This window comes from Schistocerca serialis, chromosome 12 (genome assembly GCF_023864345.2).
Source record: "Schistocerca serialis cubense isolate TAMUIC-IGC-003099 chromosome 12, iqSchSeri2.2, whole genome shotgun sequence".
NCBI classification, from domain to species: domain Eukaryota; kingdom Metazoa; phylum Arthropoda; class Insecta; order Orthoptera; family Acrididae; genus Schistocerca; species Schistocerca serialis.
In genome coordinates this window covers 121,909,535-121,926,805 of record NC_064649.1, presented here as the reverse complement: position 1 = coordinate 121,926,805, position 17,271 = coordinate 121,909,535, and the positions used below count along the sequence as shown (strand labels likewise).

Sequence of the window (17,271 nt, the reverse complement as noted above, 5' to 3'; positions counted from 1 at the left end):
CCATATGTCACCTTTCCAAGTCTGGACAAAGATCAGATGTCTTTTTGGGTACCAGACCCCAACAGGTGTCCCTGGTGTTACCATCAATGGCGTGCTCTGTACCGACGCAAACGTGAATGCCGAGCACTATGTTTGAACCTCTGTGTCGGAGAACTAACCCCCCCCTCCCAGCCTTTTGCACCCTGAAACGGCGAGTGGAAAGGAAAGTCCTCTCATTCACTACACGCCACAGTGAACCCTTTAATGCTCCATTTATGGAGTGGGAGCTCCTCAGCGCACTTGCACATTGACCTGACACAGCTCGTGGGCCGGATTGGATCCACAGTCAGATGATCTCTCTTCTGACTACAAGTGCCATTTCCTCATCATCTTCAACTAGATCTGCTGTGATGGCATATTTTCATCGCAAGGTGGGAGAACACTGTAGTTCCACTGCTCATACCCAGTAAAAACCCACTTGATGCGGATAGTAATCGGTCCGTCAGCCCTACCAACGTTCTTTATAAGCTGCTGGAACATATTGTGTGTTGGTTGTTGGGTTGGGAGATGGAGTCACATGGCCTACTAGCTCCGTGTCAGTGCGGTTTCTGCCAGGGTTGCTCTACCACTGATAACCTTGTGTCCCTCAAGTCTGCCATCCAAACAGCCTTTTTCAGATGCCAACATCTGGTTGCTGTCTTTTTTGACTTACGTAAAGCATTTGACACGACTTGGTGACATCATATCCTTGCCACATTGTATAAGTGGGGTCTCCGGGGCCTGCTCCTGATTTTTATCCAAAACTTCCTCTCGCCCCGTACTCTGTGTCCAGGTTGGTGCCTCCCATAATCCTCCCCCCCCCCCACCCCCCTCTTATATTCAGGAGAATGGCATTCCTCAGGGCTCCGTATTGAGTGTATCTCAATTTTGTAGTGCCAATCAACGGCTTAGCAGCAGCTGTAGGGCTGCCGGTCTCGCCTTCTCTGTATGCAGATGGCTTCTGCATTTTGTACTGCTCCTCCAGTACTGGTATTGCTGAGCAGCACCTGCAGGGTGCCATTCACAAGGCACAGTCATGGGCTCTAGCCCACAGCTTCTAGTTTTCTGCCGCAAAGTCGTGTGTCGTGCACTTCTGTCAGCCTCGTACCATTCGTTTGGAACCTGAATTTTATCTTATTGATGATCCACCCACTCACTGTAGTGTAGATAAAGCGATTCTTAGGACATCCAGAAGCTCAATTGACTTGGCTTCCTCACCTTCGTCAGCTTAAGCAGAAGTGCTGGCAGCATCTCAATGCCCTCCACTGCCTGAGCAACACCAACTGGGGTGCAGATCGCTCTACGCTGCTGCAGCTCTACAGAGCCCTTGTTCAATCCTGCCTTCACTATGGGAGTCTGGTTTACGGCTCGGTGGTGCCCTCAGCATTGCGTTTAGTCAACCCAGTGCACCACTGTGGCATTTGCCTAGTGACAGGAGCTTTTAGAAAGAGTTGGGTGACCAGTGTCCTGGTGGAGGCCGGAGTCCCTTGATTGTGGATCTGATGTGCACAACTGCTTGACAGTTTTGTTGCACACATTCGTAGCTCCTCTGAGCATCTGAATTACTGTCTTCTTTTGCCGCATGCAGCAGTTTATCTCCCGCATCGGCGGCCAACATTAGGGCTCACGATTTCGGTTCGCGTGTGATCCCTTCTCTCTGAACTGGAGTCCTTCTCTTTACCATCTCTGCTCGAGGTCCATTCATGTACACCTCCACGGTGTATACCTCGGCCGAAGCATTGTCTGGACCTTTTGCACGGCCCTAAGGACCATTTTAACCCCGACGCTCTCTGCTGTCGCTTCCTCTCAATTCTTGACGTGTACTGGGGCTCTGAAGTTGTTCACTCGATGGCTGACGGTAATGTTAGCTTCGCCTATGTTCAGGGACCATATTGAACAGCATTCCTTGCCTGCCGGCTGCAGTGTATTTACTGCCGAGCTGGTGGCCATATCTCATCCACTTTAGTACATTCGTTCCTGTTCTGGTAAGCAGTTTCCTCTCTGTTCTGACTCCCTGAGCAGCTTACAAGCTACCGACCAGTCCTACCCTTGCCATCCTTTAGTAGCAAACATGCAAGAGGCCACGTCTGCCCGGGAATGGTCCACTTGTTCAGTGGTGTTTGTGTGGACCCCAGGACACGTTGAAATCCCAGGTAACGAACTTGTTGACAGGCTATGCGGAAACCTCTCCTGGAGATGGGTATCTCTGATGAAACTGCCCTGCGTTCTGTCTTATGCCGCAAGGTTTTTCAGCTTTGGGAGACGGAGTGACATAACAGTATGCACAACAAACTGTGTGTCATTAAGGAGACTGCGAATGTGTGGAAGTCTTCCCTGCGGGCCTCTTGCACAGAATCAGTTGTTCTTTGTCGACTCCGTATTGGCCGTACGTGGCTCACACCTAGTTACCTCCTCCGTCACGAGGACCCACCTCAATATCGCTGTGGCTTCCAAATTACAGTCGTCCACCTCTTGCTGGACTGCCCACTTTTAGCCGCTCTGTGGTGGACTTTTAAATTTCCCAGCACACTACCTTCGGTGTTAGGCGACAATGCTCCAACAGTAGCTTTACTTCTATGTTCTATTTGTGAGGGTGTGTTTTATCATTTGATATGAGTTTTAGGGTATGTCCTTTGTCCCTCTGTGTCCTCCACTGTACGGCTTTTAGGGTGGTGGTTTTAATGTAATGCAGAGTGGCTTGCTTCTCCTTTCTATTCTCATGATCAGCCAGCCATGGTAATCTGTATTCTAGTTTCTAATTTATTTTTTCTACTTCAATCATTATCGTAAACCTCTTTCGGTCTCACTTTGACTCAGGCACACGAACAAGTGATCGTTACTTAGTTTCTGGAATATGACAGCTTTGTCTCCTGTTAGGATTTTGTATAGACATCTTGCTTCCCATTGATAGAATTTTTTAAGCATTTCCTTACAGTAATTGACACTTAAGTTTTGTGATATTTGTTGGGAACAGATCTTTTTCATAGCTAGATGTTAATGCAAAATCAAATACGTTGCAGTCTCATCGTGCCTTGAGTTGTATCACAATAAGTCATGTGCTAGTCCTTTCCGGTCTCATCTTAACATAATTTACTTCTCACAGAATCATGTTTGTGATGAATTGTAAACAGCCATCTGTGAAGGTGATTATCAAAAGTTGAACAATAGGATTTGAGGCACGGTTGTTGATTTTGGCCATTACAAAAATTGTAAAGTCGTATAACAAATCTGTCACACACAATTTCCATTTTTCGCAAATTTCCTTAAATGCAAGCTGAAAAACCTTAGCCCATTTCTGGTGAGCTGCTAGAATGAGTACGGTACAACTGGTGTCGTGCTGAAATGGGGTTGATTGGTTGTGATGACACAGTTCTGTAGCAGTAGCCTGAAGTCTAGTTTAGGGTGAAAGGTGATAACTTGGTCGAGTTGATGAAGGCAATGAATGTGAATGCTAAGTAAAGGTTGTTGTAAGACTGGCATCTAGTATAGTCTAGGTTCATATTTGTTTGTATTTAAACAGTTGACTACAGCCGAACACTGGTTGTGCTGTTGTGATTCTAGTTGTTCGTCTGTTTCTGAGCTGTTTTTTCTAACAGTAACAAATGAAAAACTTTAAAACAGTGGTAACTGTGCATTTCACTAGGTGACACTACTGTGCTGTGTAATTTGCTAAATATTTGTAAGTACCCTGATATTTTCTGATGTCTTGTAACTTTTGTATTTATATTATTTCTTTGACTTTTAACTTTTATTTTTAACACGGCAAACCAATTATAATAGCATGTTGTACTATCCAGTGTGTGTAATCCACAAATACGACCAATCATAGAAGATATGATGATGCGCATTCGTCCAGAAGAAGAGGTGAAGATGATACGTAGACGTGTGGCTATGAGTGAAATGAAAAAGAAGTCTGAATCTGATGAAAAAAATGTAAGTTCGCACTATTTTTAAAAAATCTCTGTGGTGATTATTTGCTGTTTTTTGCATTAGCGTTACCATTACTGATACACCTGTGATTTTCCTCTGTACTTTATCATTCATAGACTGCTGGAGCAGATAGCAGCAGACCAGATCTATGTCATTCTCTTTTACGTATGTGTTTATTTAACCCAGAAATTGTCATGATGGTGTAAGATGTCTCACCATAACACTAGGAATACAAGTAGCTCCAGTACACATGCACACATAATATGTTTTATGAGACTAGGACAGTTGGTTAGCTGTGGTCTTGCTGAAGGCACCAATCTGGTATTTGCCTGAGGTGATTTAGGAAAATGACAAAAAGCCAAAATCTGGGTGACAGGACAGACCAAACTACTCCCGAAGATGAAGTCGGTGTCTGTACGACTGCAATGCTTCATTCAGTTGGTTGCAGTTGTTCACTGTTCTTATGTTAATTACATAACCTGTATGTACTCCCTCGATGGTAATATGGGTGAGCCATAATGGTGTGGTTAAGATTTGGGAAATCCAAGAATCTTGGGTTGTTGCCAGATTGTAATCAGTCACTTTCTGCTGCAAGCCTCGGTTCCACTTCAGTGTTCGGTGCGAAAGTGAAATGTTAATGTGTCTCAGTGATTGGGTATTTTTCATAACAGTCTGTATGCCAAGTTCTGAGTGAGCAGACTATTATTTCAATAGCTCCGTCTGCAACTAATTTCAGCTGGTAATAGCGAATACACTGTTAATGATTCATTAGAGGAGGAGACGCACCTGGAGCGTAAGACAAGATTCCAAAATCGGATATTGGGTTTTAAGGCATACCCAGCTGCAGATACTCAGATCACAACTGAGTAATGAAGAGTAGAGAGAAGTGTAAGATAATCTTCTGGAAGAATCAAAGTGGAAAGAAGTCGGATACTGAAGTACTGAGGATGGACGAGGTGTGTTTGAGGTTATCTAAGGCTGTAGATGCTGTGACAAAAAAAATTCACAGTAGGCAGTTCAGTTGAAGAGGAATGAACTTTTCAAAAAAGGGCAGTCACTTAAGTTGGACAGACATAAAGGCAACGAAAGTGACTATAAAGAAATGTTGGGTAACAGAAGAAATACAGGGTGAGCACAAAGTCTTGCCCTGATTATAAAAATTTATAACAGAATAACATAATAAGCTACATTTGATGCCATTTCATAGGTTAGTGTAGCTAGTTGTTGTAACCAATAGATGGCACTAGTGCTCCACAACACCGATGCGGGTCTGTTAGGTCACGTTAGTTGCTGGCGAAACGGCATCGAAATAGGAGAAAGTGCAGTGTGTGCTTCCTTTTCACGAAATGAAATCGCCCATCAGTGTTTGGTGTAAATTGTGGGCTTCTTATGGACACAGACCTCCTGACGTTAAATCAGTAAAGCAACGGGATGCAAAGTTTAACGAAACAGGCAGCGTTGAAGATCGTCCTCGAAGTGGCGGGCTTCGTGTGAGTGATACAACTGTCGATCGCATTTGGCAATCGTTTCGACAGTCCATCTAAATCGACTCGTCGAGCATCGTGTGAACTTCAAATATCGCAAGCAAGTGTGATGAAGGTTCTTCACAAAAGTCTTAGGTTGCACGCTTACAAAGTGCAAATCGTGCAGGCCTTGCAACCGAATGATTTGCTGACACGTGCTGAATTTGCAACTGAGATTCTCAACAGGATTGATGGTGCTAATGATTACTTAAATTGCATATGCTTTACTGATGTATCCACCTTTCGTGTCAGTGGAATGGTAAATAGGCATAATGTCCATATATGGGGTTCAGTCTCTGCATGCTACTGTACAGTTACAGCGAGACAGTGAAAAAATGAATGTTTGGTGTGGCCTCGTGCATAACAGGGGTTTTGGTCTGTTTTTCTTCGTGGAAAAATTCATTACTGCTAACGTTTACTTACATGTTTGGCAACAGTTCATTGCCGTACAGTTAAAAGAATATCAACTGCGGATACTTTTCCAGCAAGATCGAGCACCCCCCATTGGGCTGGCTTTGATGATGAGTGATTTCCTGGACGAAACATTTCCGGATCGGTGGATTGCAAGGAACGGTCCAACAACCTGGCCACCCCGCTCTCCAGATGTTACGCCCCTTGACCTTTTTTTTCTGGGGCTATATTGAGGACAGTCTTCGTCACACCAGTTGCTGACATTGATGAACTGAAGGCTGGGACACAAGTTGCTGTGGATACCGTGACAGAATACATGTTACGAAACACCTGGCAGGAACGGGAATACCGCCTCGGCATTCTCCAAGCTACTGAGGGAGCTCACATTGAGGTTTACTAAAATAAGTGGTCTTAAAAAAAAAACTAGTAACTATGTAACAGCATCAAATGTAAATTATTATGTACTTTCAACTTTGCAGCACAGTCAGCAATCGTGATAATGTAATATATAAGAAACTATCAGCCTTGATTGCGGTAATGAAACCAACCTTTACCTAGGTTTCAGCCCAAATAATTTACCCGTCTTCAGAAGATATACCTGAATCTATAATTTGTCTAAGAGGGCATGGTCTAGAAATAAGACCATGCCCTCTTAGACAAATTATAGATTCAGGTATATCTTCTGAAGACGGGTAAATTATTTGGGCTGAAACCTAGGTAAAGGTTGGTTTCATTACCGCAATCAAGGCTGATAGTTTCTTATATATTAGTAAATTATTATGTCAAATGGTTATTCTATAATAAATTGTTTTAATCATAGCTGCACTAGTTGGAACACTCTCCCATAACCCCCAGGCCTCGATCTTCCCTAATTGCTGTCCTCCATCTGCCTCTGCCCACTTCTCTTCTCCTCCTCTGTAGCACTGCACACCAGTGTGCGTGGGTCGGTGAACTGGTGAAATGCACCTATTGTAAACTCGCTAAATTACTTATGCTCGAGCTAAAGAAAGTGGTATTAGTTGGGGTAATTCACTGACGACTTCAGGGAATTGCTTCTGATATATGAGCACAGAGGCTAAGAAGTGCACTGCCCAGTGAAGGAAGTTATGTAGAGTAACATACTGCTTTTTAATTTCATTTATCTTCAGTAAAATTTGTAAGCAAATGTGGTGCCATATTATATCTGAATTACCTTCGTTCAAAAATTTCTTGGAATAGTATTTCATTATGACATTCTCAACCATTTTGTTTCAAATACTACTTCCAAATCAGTTTAAAGCTGATGTGACATTCTTTTGGTTTTGGCTGACACTATTTTTGACTACTGAGGAGAGTATTTTTCCTACTGTAGAACAATAAAAATTCATTAGTAAATTTGTTGTCTGTTACTTTACCTTTCCTTCATACTGTATTCTAATAAGTTTTCTCGGTATGAATAAAATATATAGTAAATTATCACAAATTTCTGTTATTAAAGAGTATTAATATTGAACATGCCATTCATATTGAACATTTACAGGGTGTACATAAAGTCCAGGAACACTTTCAATTATTTATTGCACACGAACTGAACATTGTACAGATGTCATACATATTGCATTTTGAAAAGAAACTCTGAAAGGTGTTCTCCCCCCCCCCCCCCCCCCCCTCTCTCCCCCAAACATGCAATATGCAAACCGTGAGTGACCCGGCAGAAGATGTCAATGTTGTTGTTGTTGTGGTCTTCAGTCCTGAGACTGGTTTGATGCAGCTCTCCATGCTACTCTATCCTGTGCAAGCTTTTTCATCTCCCAGTACCTACTGCAACCTACATCCTTCTGAATCTGCTTAGTGTATTCATCTCTTGGTCTCCCTCTACGATTTTTACCCTCCACGCTGCCCTCCAATACTAAATTGGTGATCCCTTGATGCCTCAGAACATGTCCTACCAACCGATCCCTTCTTCTGGTCAAGTTGTGCCACAAACTTCTCTTCTCCCCAATCCTATTCAATACTTCCTCATTAGTTATGTGATCTATCCATCTAATCTTCAGCATTCTTCTGTAGCACCACATTTCAAAAGCTTCTATTCTCTTCTTGTCCAAACTATTTATCATCCATGTTTCACTTCCATACATGGCTACACTCCATACGAATACTTTCAGAAATGACTTCCTGACACTTAAATCAATACTGGATGTTAACAAATTTCTCTTCTTCAGAAACGCTTTCCTTGCCATTGTCATCCTACATTTTATATCCTCTCTACTTCGACCATCATCAGTTATTTTGCTCCCCAAATAGCAAAACTCCTTTACTACTTTAAGTGCCTCATTTCCTAATCTAATTCCCTCAGCATCACCCGACTTAATTAGACTACATTCCATTATCCTTGTTTTGCTTTTGTTGATGTTCATCTTATATCAAGATGTCAATACGGTAATAGAATTCTTGCCATACCCGTACCAGCGTGGCATCGTTGACTGTGGCAGCCGCTTCTTGTATTCTCGCGGAGCTCTTCTACGTCGAGTGGTAGAAGCAGTACGTACACCAGATTATTAATGTGTCCCCATAGAAAAAAAGTCTCTCACAGTGCGATTTGGCGATTGGGGAGGCCATTTCATGAAGCAGCATCCCCTTCTGTAACACAGCCGTGTTTTGACTAGCACTGACTATAGGCAAATTACCAAACTACACTATGGTGGTATACGTGGAAAAAAAACAAAAAAAAACTATCAGAGTTTCTCTTCAAAATGACATGTGTGTGATATCTGTACAATGTTTGGTTATTGTGCAGTAAATAATTGAGTGTTCCCGGACTTGATGTACACCCTGTAATCATATTTCTTAGCAAACTTGTTTACAATGCTAGCTCAATGTGTAATAACCACCATTAAATCATGTGCCAACTAAAAGTGTTTAATTAGCAGCCATGAAGGTTAGATAAATAAAGCTTGTTCTCACATACAAAAAAAAATTACTTCTGGAAAATTTGGTATTTCAACCTAGAAATCTCAGAAATCGTATGATGAGTCATCACCTTGAGCTTTTTTTTCATGTTCATTGTTTTCCATATTTCTCAACTTTGACAGTTTACTAAATTTATTAAAAATATTTGTACAGTATGTCTGTCTTCCATAAACAGCTATCTGATGACTGACACTGGTCTGTCAGTCCAGTTGTCATTACATTAAAGCCAAAACCACAAAAATAACAACTAATTATTAATAATGCTGCATTTTATTTCTTGCAGTCAGAGGAAGAAAAAAGGTTAGCATTGCTAAAAGAATACAAAGCATTAAAAATGGAAGTCCAGGAGAAGAAAGCAAAGGAATTAGCACAAAAGGAGAGGATAGAATCTCTTAAAAGAGAGATCAAAGAAAAACGTACGTCTTTTCCAATGTTGGTTGGTTAATGCCTTGTAATATGCATTAGTTGATTTTAATTATTATTAATATTACTATTACTAGTAGTGTTTCAATGTTTATACCACCATACTGCTAAAGTTTGGTCCCAGTTTTAGAGTTGGCCATATGTAGTGATCATTCAAATGTTGTCATAAACTGTTTTTGAGAGTGTGCTACCCACATATATGTATTATTCCATCCAGGAATTTCCAGTGTTATGGATTCCCACATGTTGCATGATGATGAGTAGGAGGGGAGGGGGTCAGAGAGAGAGAGAGAGAGAGAGAGAGAGAGAGAGAGAGAGAGAGAGAGAGAGAGAGAGAGAGAGAGAGAGAGAGAGAGAGAGAGAGAGAGAGAGAGAGACTGAGAGACTGACTGACTGAAGGTTGTCAGTAAAGAACACGTAACTAACATTTCACAATTTGTTGTGATCAACCATAAAGGAACTAGTAGTACATTGGTAGTGAAAAGCACATGCATAATAAATACACATGTTTCAAAGATGTTTCCTTTTCAGTGTTCTATATTTAAACTATCCTCCCTGCCATGATCAATTGGATGATAGGAGTTATATAGTTGCTTTCAGATCCACAGCACTGTAACAGATGTGGTCCCATGTCAACATCTAGATAGTTCTTTGCTCCAGGAATGCATCCTTTGTTCTTCATTTTACAACCCCTTTTAGAGACATCCATTGTGATCAACCATTCTTCAAAGTCCTTTGCTGTGTGACAATTAGTGTTGCTTGCAAATGTCAAATTTTTGAGTTGTTCTCCCTGCATTTTGATTCCTTTGCCAAATTTTTCCTTTGTCTTCCATTGCTTATCCAGTCTACCTATTGAATAGCATTGGGGATAGGTTACAAACCTGCCTCACTCCATTCTTGACCACTGCTTGCCTTTATTGTCCTCTGACTCACAGCTGCATTCTGGTTTCTATAAAAGTTGTAAATAGTCTTTGGCTCCCTTTTTTAATTCTGCAGCTTTCAGTATTTCAAATAGTGTATTCTAGTCAAATTTGTCAAAAGAATTTCTGTAAATCTACAAATGCTATAAACACCGATTTCCCTTTCTTTAATCAATTGTTTAAGATAAATGGCAAGATCAGTAATGCTTCATATGTTCCTACATTTCTGCAGGGAGATGTGATTATTCAGAAGTAATGCCCCCCTCCGACGGGCTTTTCGTTAAGTTCTGGTAGAAGTCTTGTCTGTATGTAGCCACTTTGTCAGTGACATTGTTGTCAAGGTTATGCAGTACACACAGCCAAAGAAACTGTCAGGACTCTTTGATTGGTGAAATGAAAGCTTTGAAAAAACTTGACTAATGCCAAATGGAAAGGCATAGTAACAGTCGGAATATAATGCCCAATTACGTCACACCTCCAAGGTGGCATTGAGGCAAACGGTATCACTTTTGTGAGGAGTGCCAAAGACAATCACACAGTTGGCTATGGTGCTGAGTCCCCCCCTCCCCCCCTTTTCCCTGCAGCATGATGCAGCAGATAATATCTGTTTGCCATGGGAATTAAAGGTGACAATGTCAGCTTGTCCTCAGGAAACGCAATCTGTCATTTTTGTGTTGGCCTTGTCTGCAATTTCGTAATCAAAGCCTGAGATCCCATAAAAGCATTATAAGTGCCATATTTTGAAGGTAAAAACATTCTTGCTCTGCAGTCTACACATTGTGTTTCACTATTTGTTGGTTGCCTGATCTGAATATTGCGTGATTGGCTAGCAGTTTCACCTGTTGCTTGAAAGTAAGAAAATCATTCAGTGTTATGTGAATGAAAAGGTGTATACAGTTGAAGCTTACATTTACACTGGCTCATAAAATTGTTCAAACAGTGCCTAAGTATTTAGCACTCTTTGAAAGAGTAATATTCAGAAGTTGGCAACAAAATGGTGATGCAGCAATGTCTTATTCTGATTGTAACTTTGTCTTCTGTTAGTAATATGGAGCTGGTTGTTTAATAGGACCGTACCAAGACATTTGTTTTCAGGAAAATGAAAAACATGACACACTGCATAAAAATTGTCAACGTATAATTTGAAGATTGCTTTGCTGTAGCGCCTACCGATATTTGTTTTTTATATTCTATCATATTTGCTGGGCATGTACTTTCGGCTAACTCAGTGATAAACCAGCAGAATCGGAGGACAGTAGTAATGTTTCAAAACAATGTCAGTGATGTATAAAGAAACACAATTAGTTATTTCAGGCAGTTCCATAACGGAGATGATGATTTCATTTTCATGAAACAGATGCACTGTAACAGTTATTAGCACATACTACTTCATCACTCATTGCCTTCTTCATAAACAGTTTGTGGTCCATGGTATTTTCTCCTAAGTTCCAAAACTTGTCACTAGATGGTAACACTAGATAGATGTCAGTTAGACAGACATCCCAGTGCTGAAAACTGTGAATTCCTTTAGTGAGACAGTCTTGTGGTCAGCTATGTTGGACAAAAGATGAGAAGAGAATGGAGAGACATCCCCAAGAAGTGCAGTTGAGGAGAACTGAATATGTGGATGAGGAAATGTGAGTACACAAGGAATGTTTGTGGGTTTGAGGTCTTCTGAGAGAACATGACAACCAGGTTCTTATTGAGTAGATTAACATCCATTATTTTCATACAGGTCATGTTTGAAATGTTCTGTTATCATTATCTTTGTATGCTAGTATCATTAAATAACCTCATGCAATACTGATGCTGTTTGTCATAAACTTAGTTATTCCCTCTTTCCTGTAATTATCAACTTACCCTGCCAAAAATGTTTGTCTTAATTTGCCAGTAACATTGTCATGTGTAAAAGAAATTTTGCTTCCTCCTCCAATTGTTCAGCAGCTAAGTTAGAGAGCATTTCTCTCTTTTCCTTCAACAGCATATTTCATTCACAACATGAGTGAATCATGATTGATGCGTGTAGAGTTTAGAATCCTGGGGTAGATGATGCTGGTCTAGGAGGAAGTGTGGTTATTATAGGACACACAGTATTACAGATTCCAGTTACTCATAGTAGACATCCGTTTTATTTCAGATCAAAAAGCTTCAAGTTTGCTACATAAAATTCGTGAGCTGAACAACCTAACTTTGACTGTGAATGCAGCATCTCAGCAGCTTAAGAATGGCATGAAGCTAATGTGTGACAGTAATTGCATCACATCGTACAGCAAGAATGCTAAGCAGGTAAGTGAAGAGGTCTGCTGTAGCATTCATTTTGTTATTAATGTAACTGTACGTATTTGGTTGTTGAGGGTATCACCTTGCTGCATTCATTAAGTTATTTGCACATTCAGTGTGCCAGCAGAGGGTACTTTCACAAAAGAAATCTCCCCTTCCCCCCCCCCTCCATATCTTTTAGATTCATAGAGCAATTTCATTATATAAAATTAGGCTGCAGTGCAGAGAGCTTTCATATGCAGGTAGAACCTTACACATGGCTATTCTTTGACATCGGTCCATTAACAGGCAAGTATTATGGAAGTGTTCTGTGAACTCGGATTGCAATACCTGGAGGGAAGGAGGCATTCTTTCAGCAAATCACAACTGAGAAAGATTATAGAATTGGAATTTGTGATAAATGGGAGAATGAACCTACTGCCCCCAATATACCTCTTGTGTAAGTGCCACTAAGAGGAGGTTAATCAGGGCTTGTACGGAAACAGTTTTTTGCCCCTACCTCCATTTGAGAGTGCAAGAAGAAAGGGAATGACTTAACAAATTGCAACTATCCACAGAGGTCCAGTGTAGGCTGTAATCATCATATGGCAGTGAAACTTGGTAGATACGCTAATGTGTTAAGATGGAATGGATTTATGCATTGGAAAAATTAGTTCCAATTTTGGCCACCATACGCAAATGTGGTGGTGTTAATGTTAGAAAGATGTATAGAAATATATCCGTATGTAATGCATTAGGAATGAGACATGGTCAGAAAATGTCAAACAAGTGAGAAAATCATAATGCTGTTTTTATTTTTAATCTCAGTTACACTATTTGTTCAATATGAGCGCCAGAGACATCAAGATGCTGTGTCTGTGAAATGATGCGATCGACAGTTGGCCGCAGCAGTTCTGGCAAAATCTGAGCAACGTGTTTCTGTATACTGGCCTTCAGAGCACGTAGAGACCAAATGTGTCCCAGGTAAACACATTATTTTAGATCTTCCCAGAGCCAAGTCACATGGTTTCATATCAGGTGATCTTGAAGGCCATGCATCTACAGGGTGTTACAAAAAGGTACGGCCAAACTTTGAGGAAACATTCCTCACACACAAAGAAAGAAAATATGTTATGTGGACATGTGCCCGGAAACGTTTACTTTCCATGTTAGAGCTCATTTTATTACTTCTCTTCAAATCACATTACTCGTGGAATGGAAACACACAGCAACAGAACGTACCAGCGTGACTTCAAAAACTTTGTTACAGGAAATGTTCAAAATGTCCTCCATTAGCGAGGATACGTGCATCCACCTTCTGTCGCATGGAATCCCTGATGCGCTGATGCAGCCCTGGAGAATGGCATATTGTATCACAGCTGTCCACAATACGAGCACGAAGAGTCTCTACATTTGGTATGGGGGTTGCGTAGACAAGAGCTTTCAAATGCCCCCATAAATGAAAGTCAAGAGGGATGAGGTCAGGAGAGCGTGGAGGCCATGGAATTGGTCCGCCTCTACCAATCCATCAGCCACCGAATCTGTTGTTGAGAAGCGTATGAACACTTAGACTGAAATGTGCAGGAGCTCCATCGTGCATGAACAACATGTTGTGTCGTACTTGTAAAGGCACGTGTTCTAGCAGCACAGGTAGAGTATCCCGTAAGCAATCATGATAACGTGCTCCATTGAGCGTAGGTGGAAGAACATGGGGCCCAATCAAGACATCACGAACAATGCCTGCCCAAACGTTCACAGAGAATCTGTGATGATGACATGATTGCACAATTGCATGCGGATTCTCGTCAGCCCACACATGTCTATTGTAAAAATTTACAATTTGATCACGTTGGAATGAAGCCTCATCTATAAAGAGAACATTTGCACTGAAATGAGGATCGACACATTGTCGGATGAACCATTCTCAGAAGTGTACCCGTGGAGGCCAATCAGCTGCTGATAGTGCCTGCACACGCTGTACATGGTACGGAAACAACATGTTCTTCCATAGCACTCTCCATACAGTGACGTGGTCAACGTTACCTTGTACAGCAGCAACTTCTGACGCTGACATTAGGGTTATCGTCAACTGCACGAAGAATTGCCTCGTCCATTGCAGGTGTCCTCGTCGTTCTAGGTCTTCCCCAGTCGCGAGTCATAGGCTGGAATGTTCCGTGCTCCCTAAGACGCCCATCAGTTGCTTCGAACGTCTTTGTATTGGGACACCTTCATTCTGGAAATCTGTCTCAATACAAACATACCACGCCACGGCTGTTGCCCTGTGCTAATCTGTACATCAAATGGGCATCTGCCAACTCCGCATTTGTAAACATTGCACTGACTGCAAAACCATGTTTGTGATGAACACTAACCTGTTGATGCTACGTACTGATGTGCTTGATGCTAGTACTGTAGAGCAATGAGTCGCATGTCAACACAAGCACCCAAGTCAACATTACCTTCCTTCAGTTGGGCCAACTGGCGGTGAATCGAGGCAGTACAGTACATACTGACGCAACTAAAATGAGCTCTAACATGGAAATTAAGCGTTTCCGAACACATGTCCACATAACATCTTTTATTTGTGTGTGAGGAATGTTTCCTGAAAGTTTGGCCGTACCTTTTTGTAACACCCTGTAGATAACCTCTAGACATAACACGATCATGGAAGGTTGCATTAAGCAGATCTTTCACCGGGCAAGTGACATGAGATGTTGCTCCATCTTGCATGAAAACAGTGGATTTCACAGAGTTGTTTCACAAAGCAGGAATCGTGCTGTAAGAGGAAATCTCGATAATGTGAAGATGTCACTGTATAGGTACTCATGAATCCACATTACACAATCTCATACAAGGGCAATGGCTCTTGTGTACAACACAAGGTTTAGCAGTACCCCAAATTCGGCAGTGCCGTGCATTCACTGCACCCTGTAGTGTAAAATGTGCCTCATCGCTTCAAATGACAGGCCACATGTCATAAAATTTGGTCTGTGCCAGAAACCGAATAGCAAATTCAGAAAGTTGCTGCAGATTGTGAGATTCCAGTTACTGCACTGTGTGGATGTTGTGCAGATACTAGTGTAAAATGGAACGCAAAACTTTCCATACTGTTGACCATGGGATAGACAATTTTCGAGGCACAGCCCAAGTGCTAGCACCACCTGGGGCATATACTGCACGGTCAGTTACAAAAACAGCAACCCCGTCAATATGGCACGGTTGCCATACTGTTGTACAAGGTACAGTGCCAGATTTACACCTGGTGGCCAAAAATGGAACCAAGTTTTTTCAAATATAAATTGGTTCTGCATTAGCATATCAACAAAGTTTCACTGCTATATGATAGTTACAGCTGCAACTGGACCTCTATGAGTAGTTGCACTTTAATTGCAGTACCCTGGTACGAGGTACACTCTACCATACACCTTGTAGTGGCCTGAATATGTATGTACATGAAAGTATAAAAAGGATTTGTGTGCAGACAGGTGCTTTCTAAAGGTTTCTATACATAATAATTCCAATCCCAAAGAAAGCAGGTATCGACAGATGCGAAAATTACCGAACTATCAGCTTAATAAGTCACAGCTGCAAAATACTAACGCGAATTCTTTACAGACAAATGGAAAAACTAGTAGAAGCCGACCTCGGGGAAGATCAGTTTGGATTCCGTAGAAATATCGGAACACATGAGGCAGTACTGACCCTACGACTTATCTTAGAAGAAAGATTAAGGAAAGGCTAACCTACATTTCTAGCATTTGTAGACTTGGAGAAAGCTTTTGACAATGTTTACTGGAATACTCTCTTTCAAATTCTGAAAGTGTCAGGGGTAAAATGCAGGGAGCGAAAGGCTATTTACAATTTGCACAGAAACCAGATAGCAGTTACAAGAATCGAGGGACATGAAAGGGAAGCAGTGGTTGGCAAGGGAGTGAGACAGGGTTGTAGTCTCTCTCCGATGTTGTTCAATCTGTATATTGAGCAAGCAGTAAAGAAAATAAAAGAAAAATGTGGAGTAGGAGTTAAAATCCATGGAGAAAAAATAAAAACTTTGAGGTTCGCCGATGACATTGTAATTCTGTCAGAGACAGCAAAGGACGTGGAAGAGCAGCTGAACGGAATGGACAGTGTCTTGAAAGGAGGGTATAAGATGAACATCAACAAAAGCAAAACGAGGATAATGGAAAGTAGTCGAATTAAATCAGATGATGCTGAGGGTATTAGATTAAGAAATGAGACACTTAAAGTAGTAAAGGAGTTTTGCTATTTGGGGAGCAAAATAACTGATGATGGTCGAAGTAGAGAGGATATAAAATGTAGACTGGCAATGGCAGGGAAAGCATTTCTGAAGAAGAGCAATTTGTTAACATCGAGTATAGATTTAAGTGTCAGGAAGTCGTTTCTGAAAGTATTTGTGAGGAGTGGAAGTGAAACTTGGACGATAAATAGTTTAGACAAGAAGAGAATAGAAGCTTTCGAAATGTGGTGCTACAGAAGAAAGCTCTAGATTAAATGGGTAGATCACATAACTAATGAGGAGGTATTGAATAGAATAGGGGAGAAGAGAAGTTTGTGGCACAACTTGAATAGAAGAAGGGATCGGTTGGTAGGACATGTTCTGAGGCATGAAGGGATCACAAATTTAGCATTGGAGGGCAGCGTGGAGGGTAAAAGTAGTAGAGGGAGACCAAGAGATGAATACACCAAGCAGATTCAGAAGGATGTAGGCTGCAGTAGGTACTGGGAGATGAAGCAGCTTGCACGGGATAGAGTAACATGGAGAGCTGCATCAAACCAGTCTCAGGACTGAAGACCACAACAACAACTACAAATAATTC

At 41.4% G+C, this 17,271-nt stretch overlaps 1 protein-coding gene across 2 annotated transcripts in view; it reads left to right on the top strand.

Annotated features, from left to right (window-relative positions):
* LOC126428166 (myosin-2 heavy chain, non muscle-like) overlaps positions 1-17,271 on the top strand; it is a 68,961-nt gene that overhangs the window by 15,250 nt on the left and 36,440 nt on the right. For both annotated transcript variants that reach the window (XM_050090077.1, XM_050090076.1), the window contains exons 2-4: positions 3,816-3,951; positions 9,115-9,247; positions 12,312-12,460. In XM_050090077.1, the coding sequence (XP_049946034.1) occupies positions 3,816-3,951; positions 9,115-9,247; positions 12,312-12,460 (418 nt within the window). The remainder of the gene's footprint in view (positions 1-3,815; positions 3,952-9,114; positions 9,248-12,311; positions 12,461-17,271) is intronic.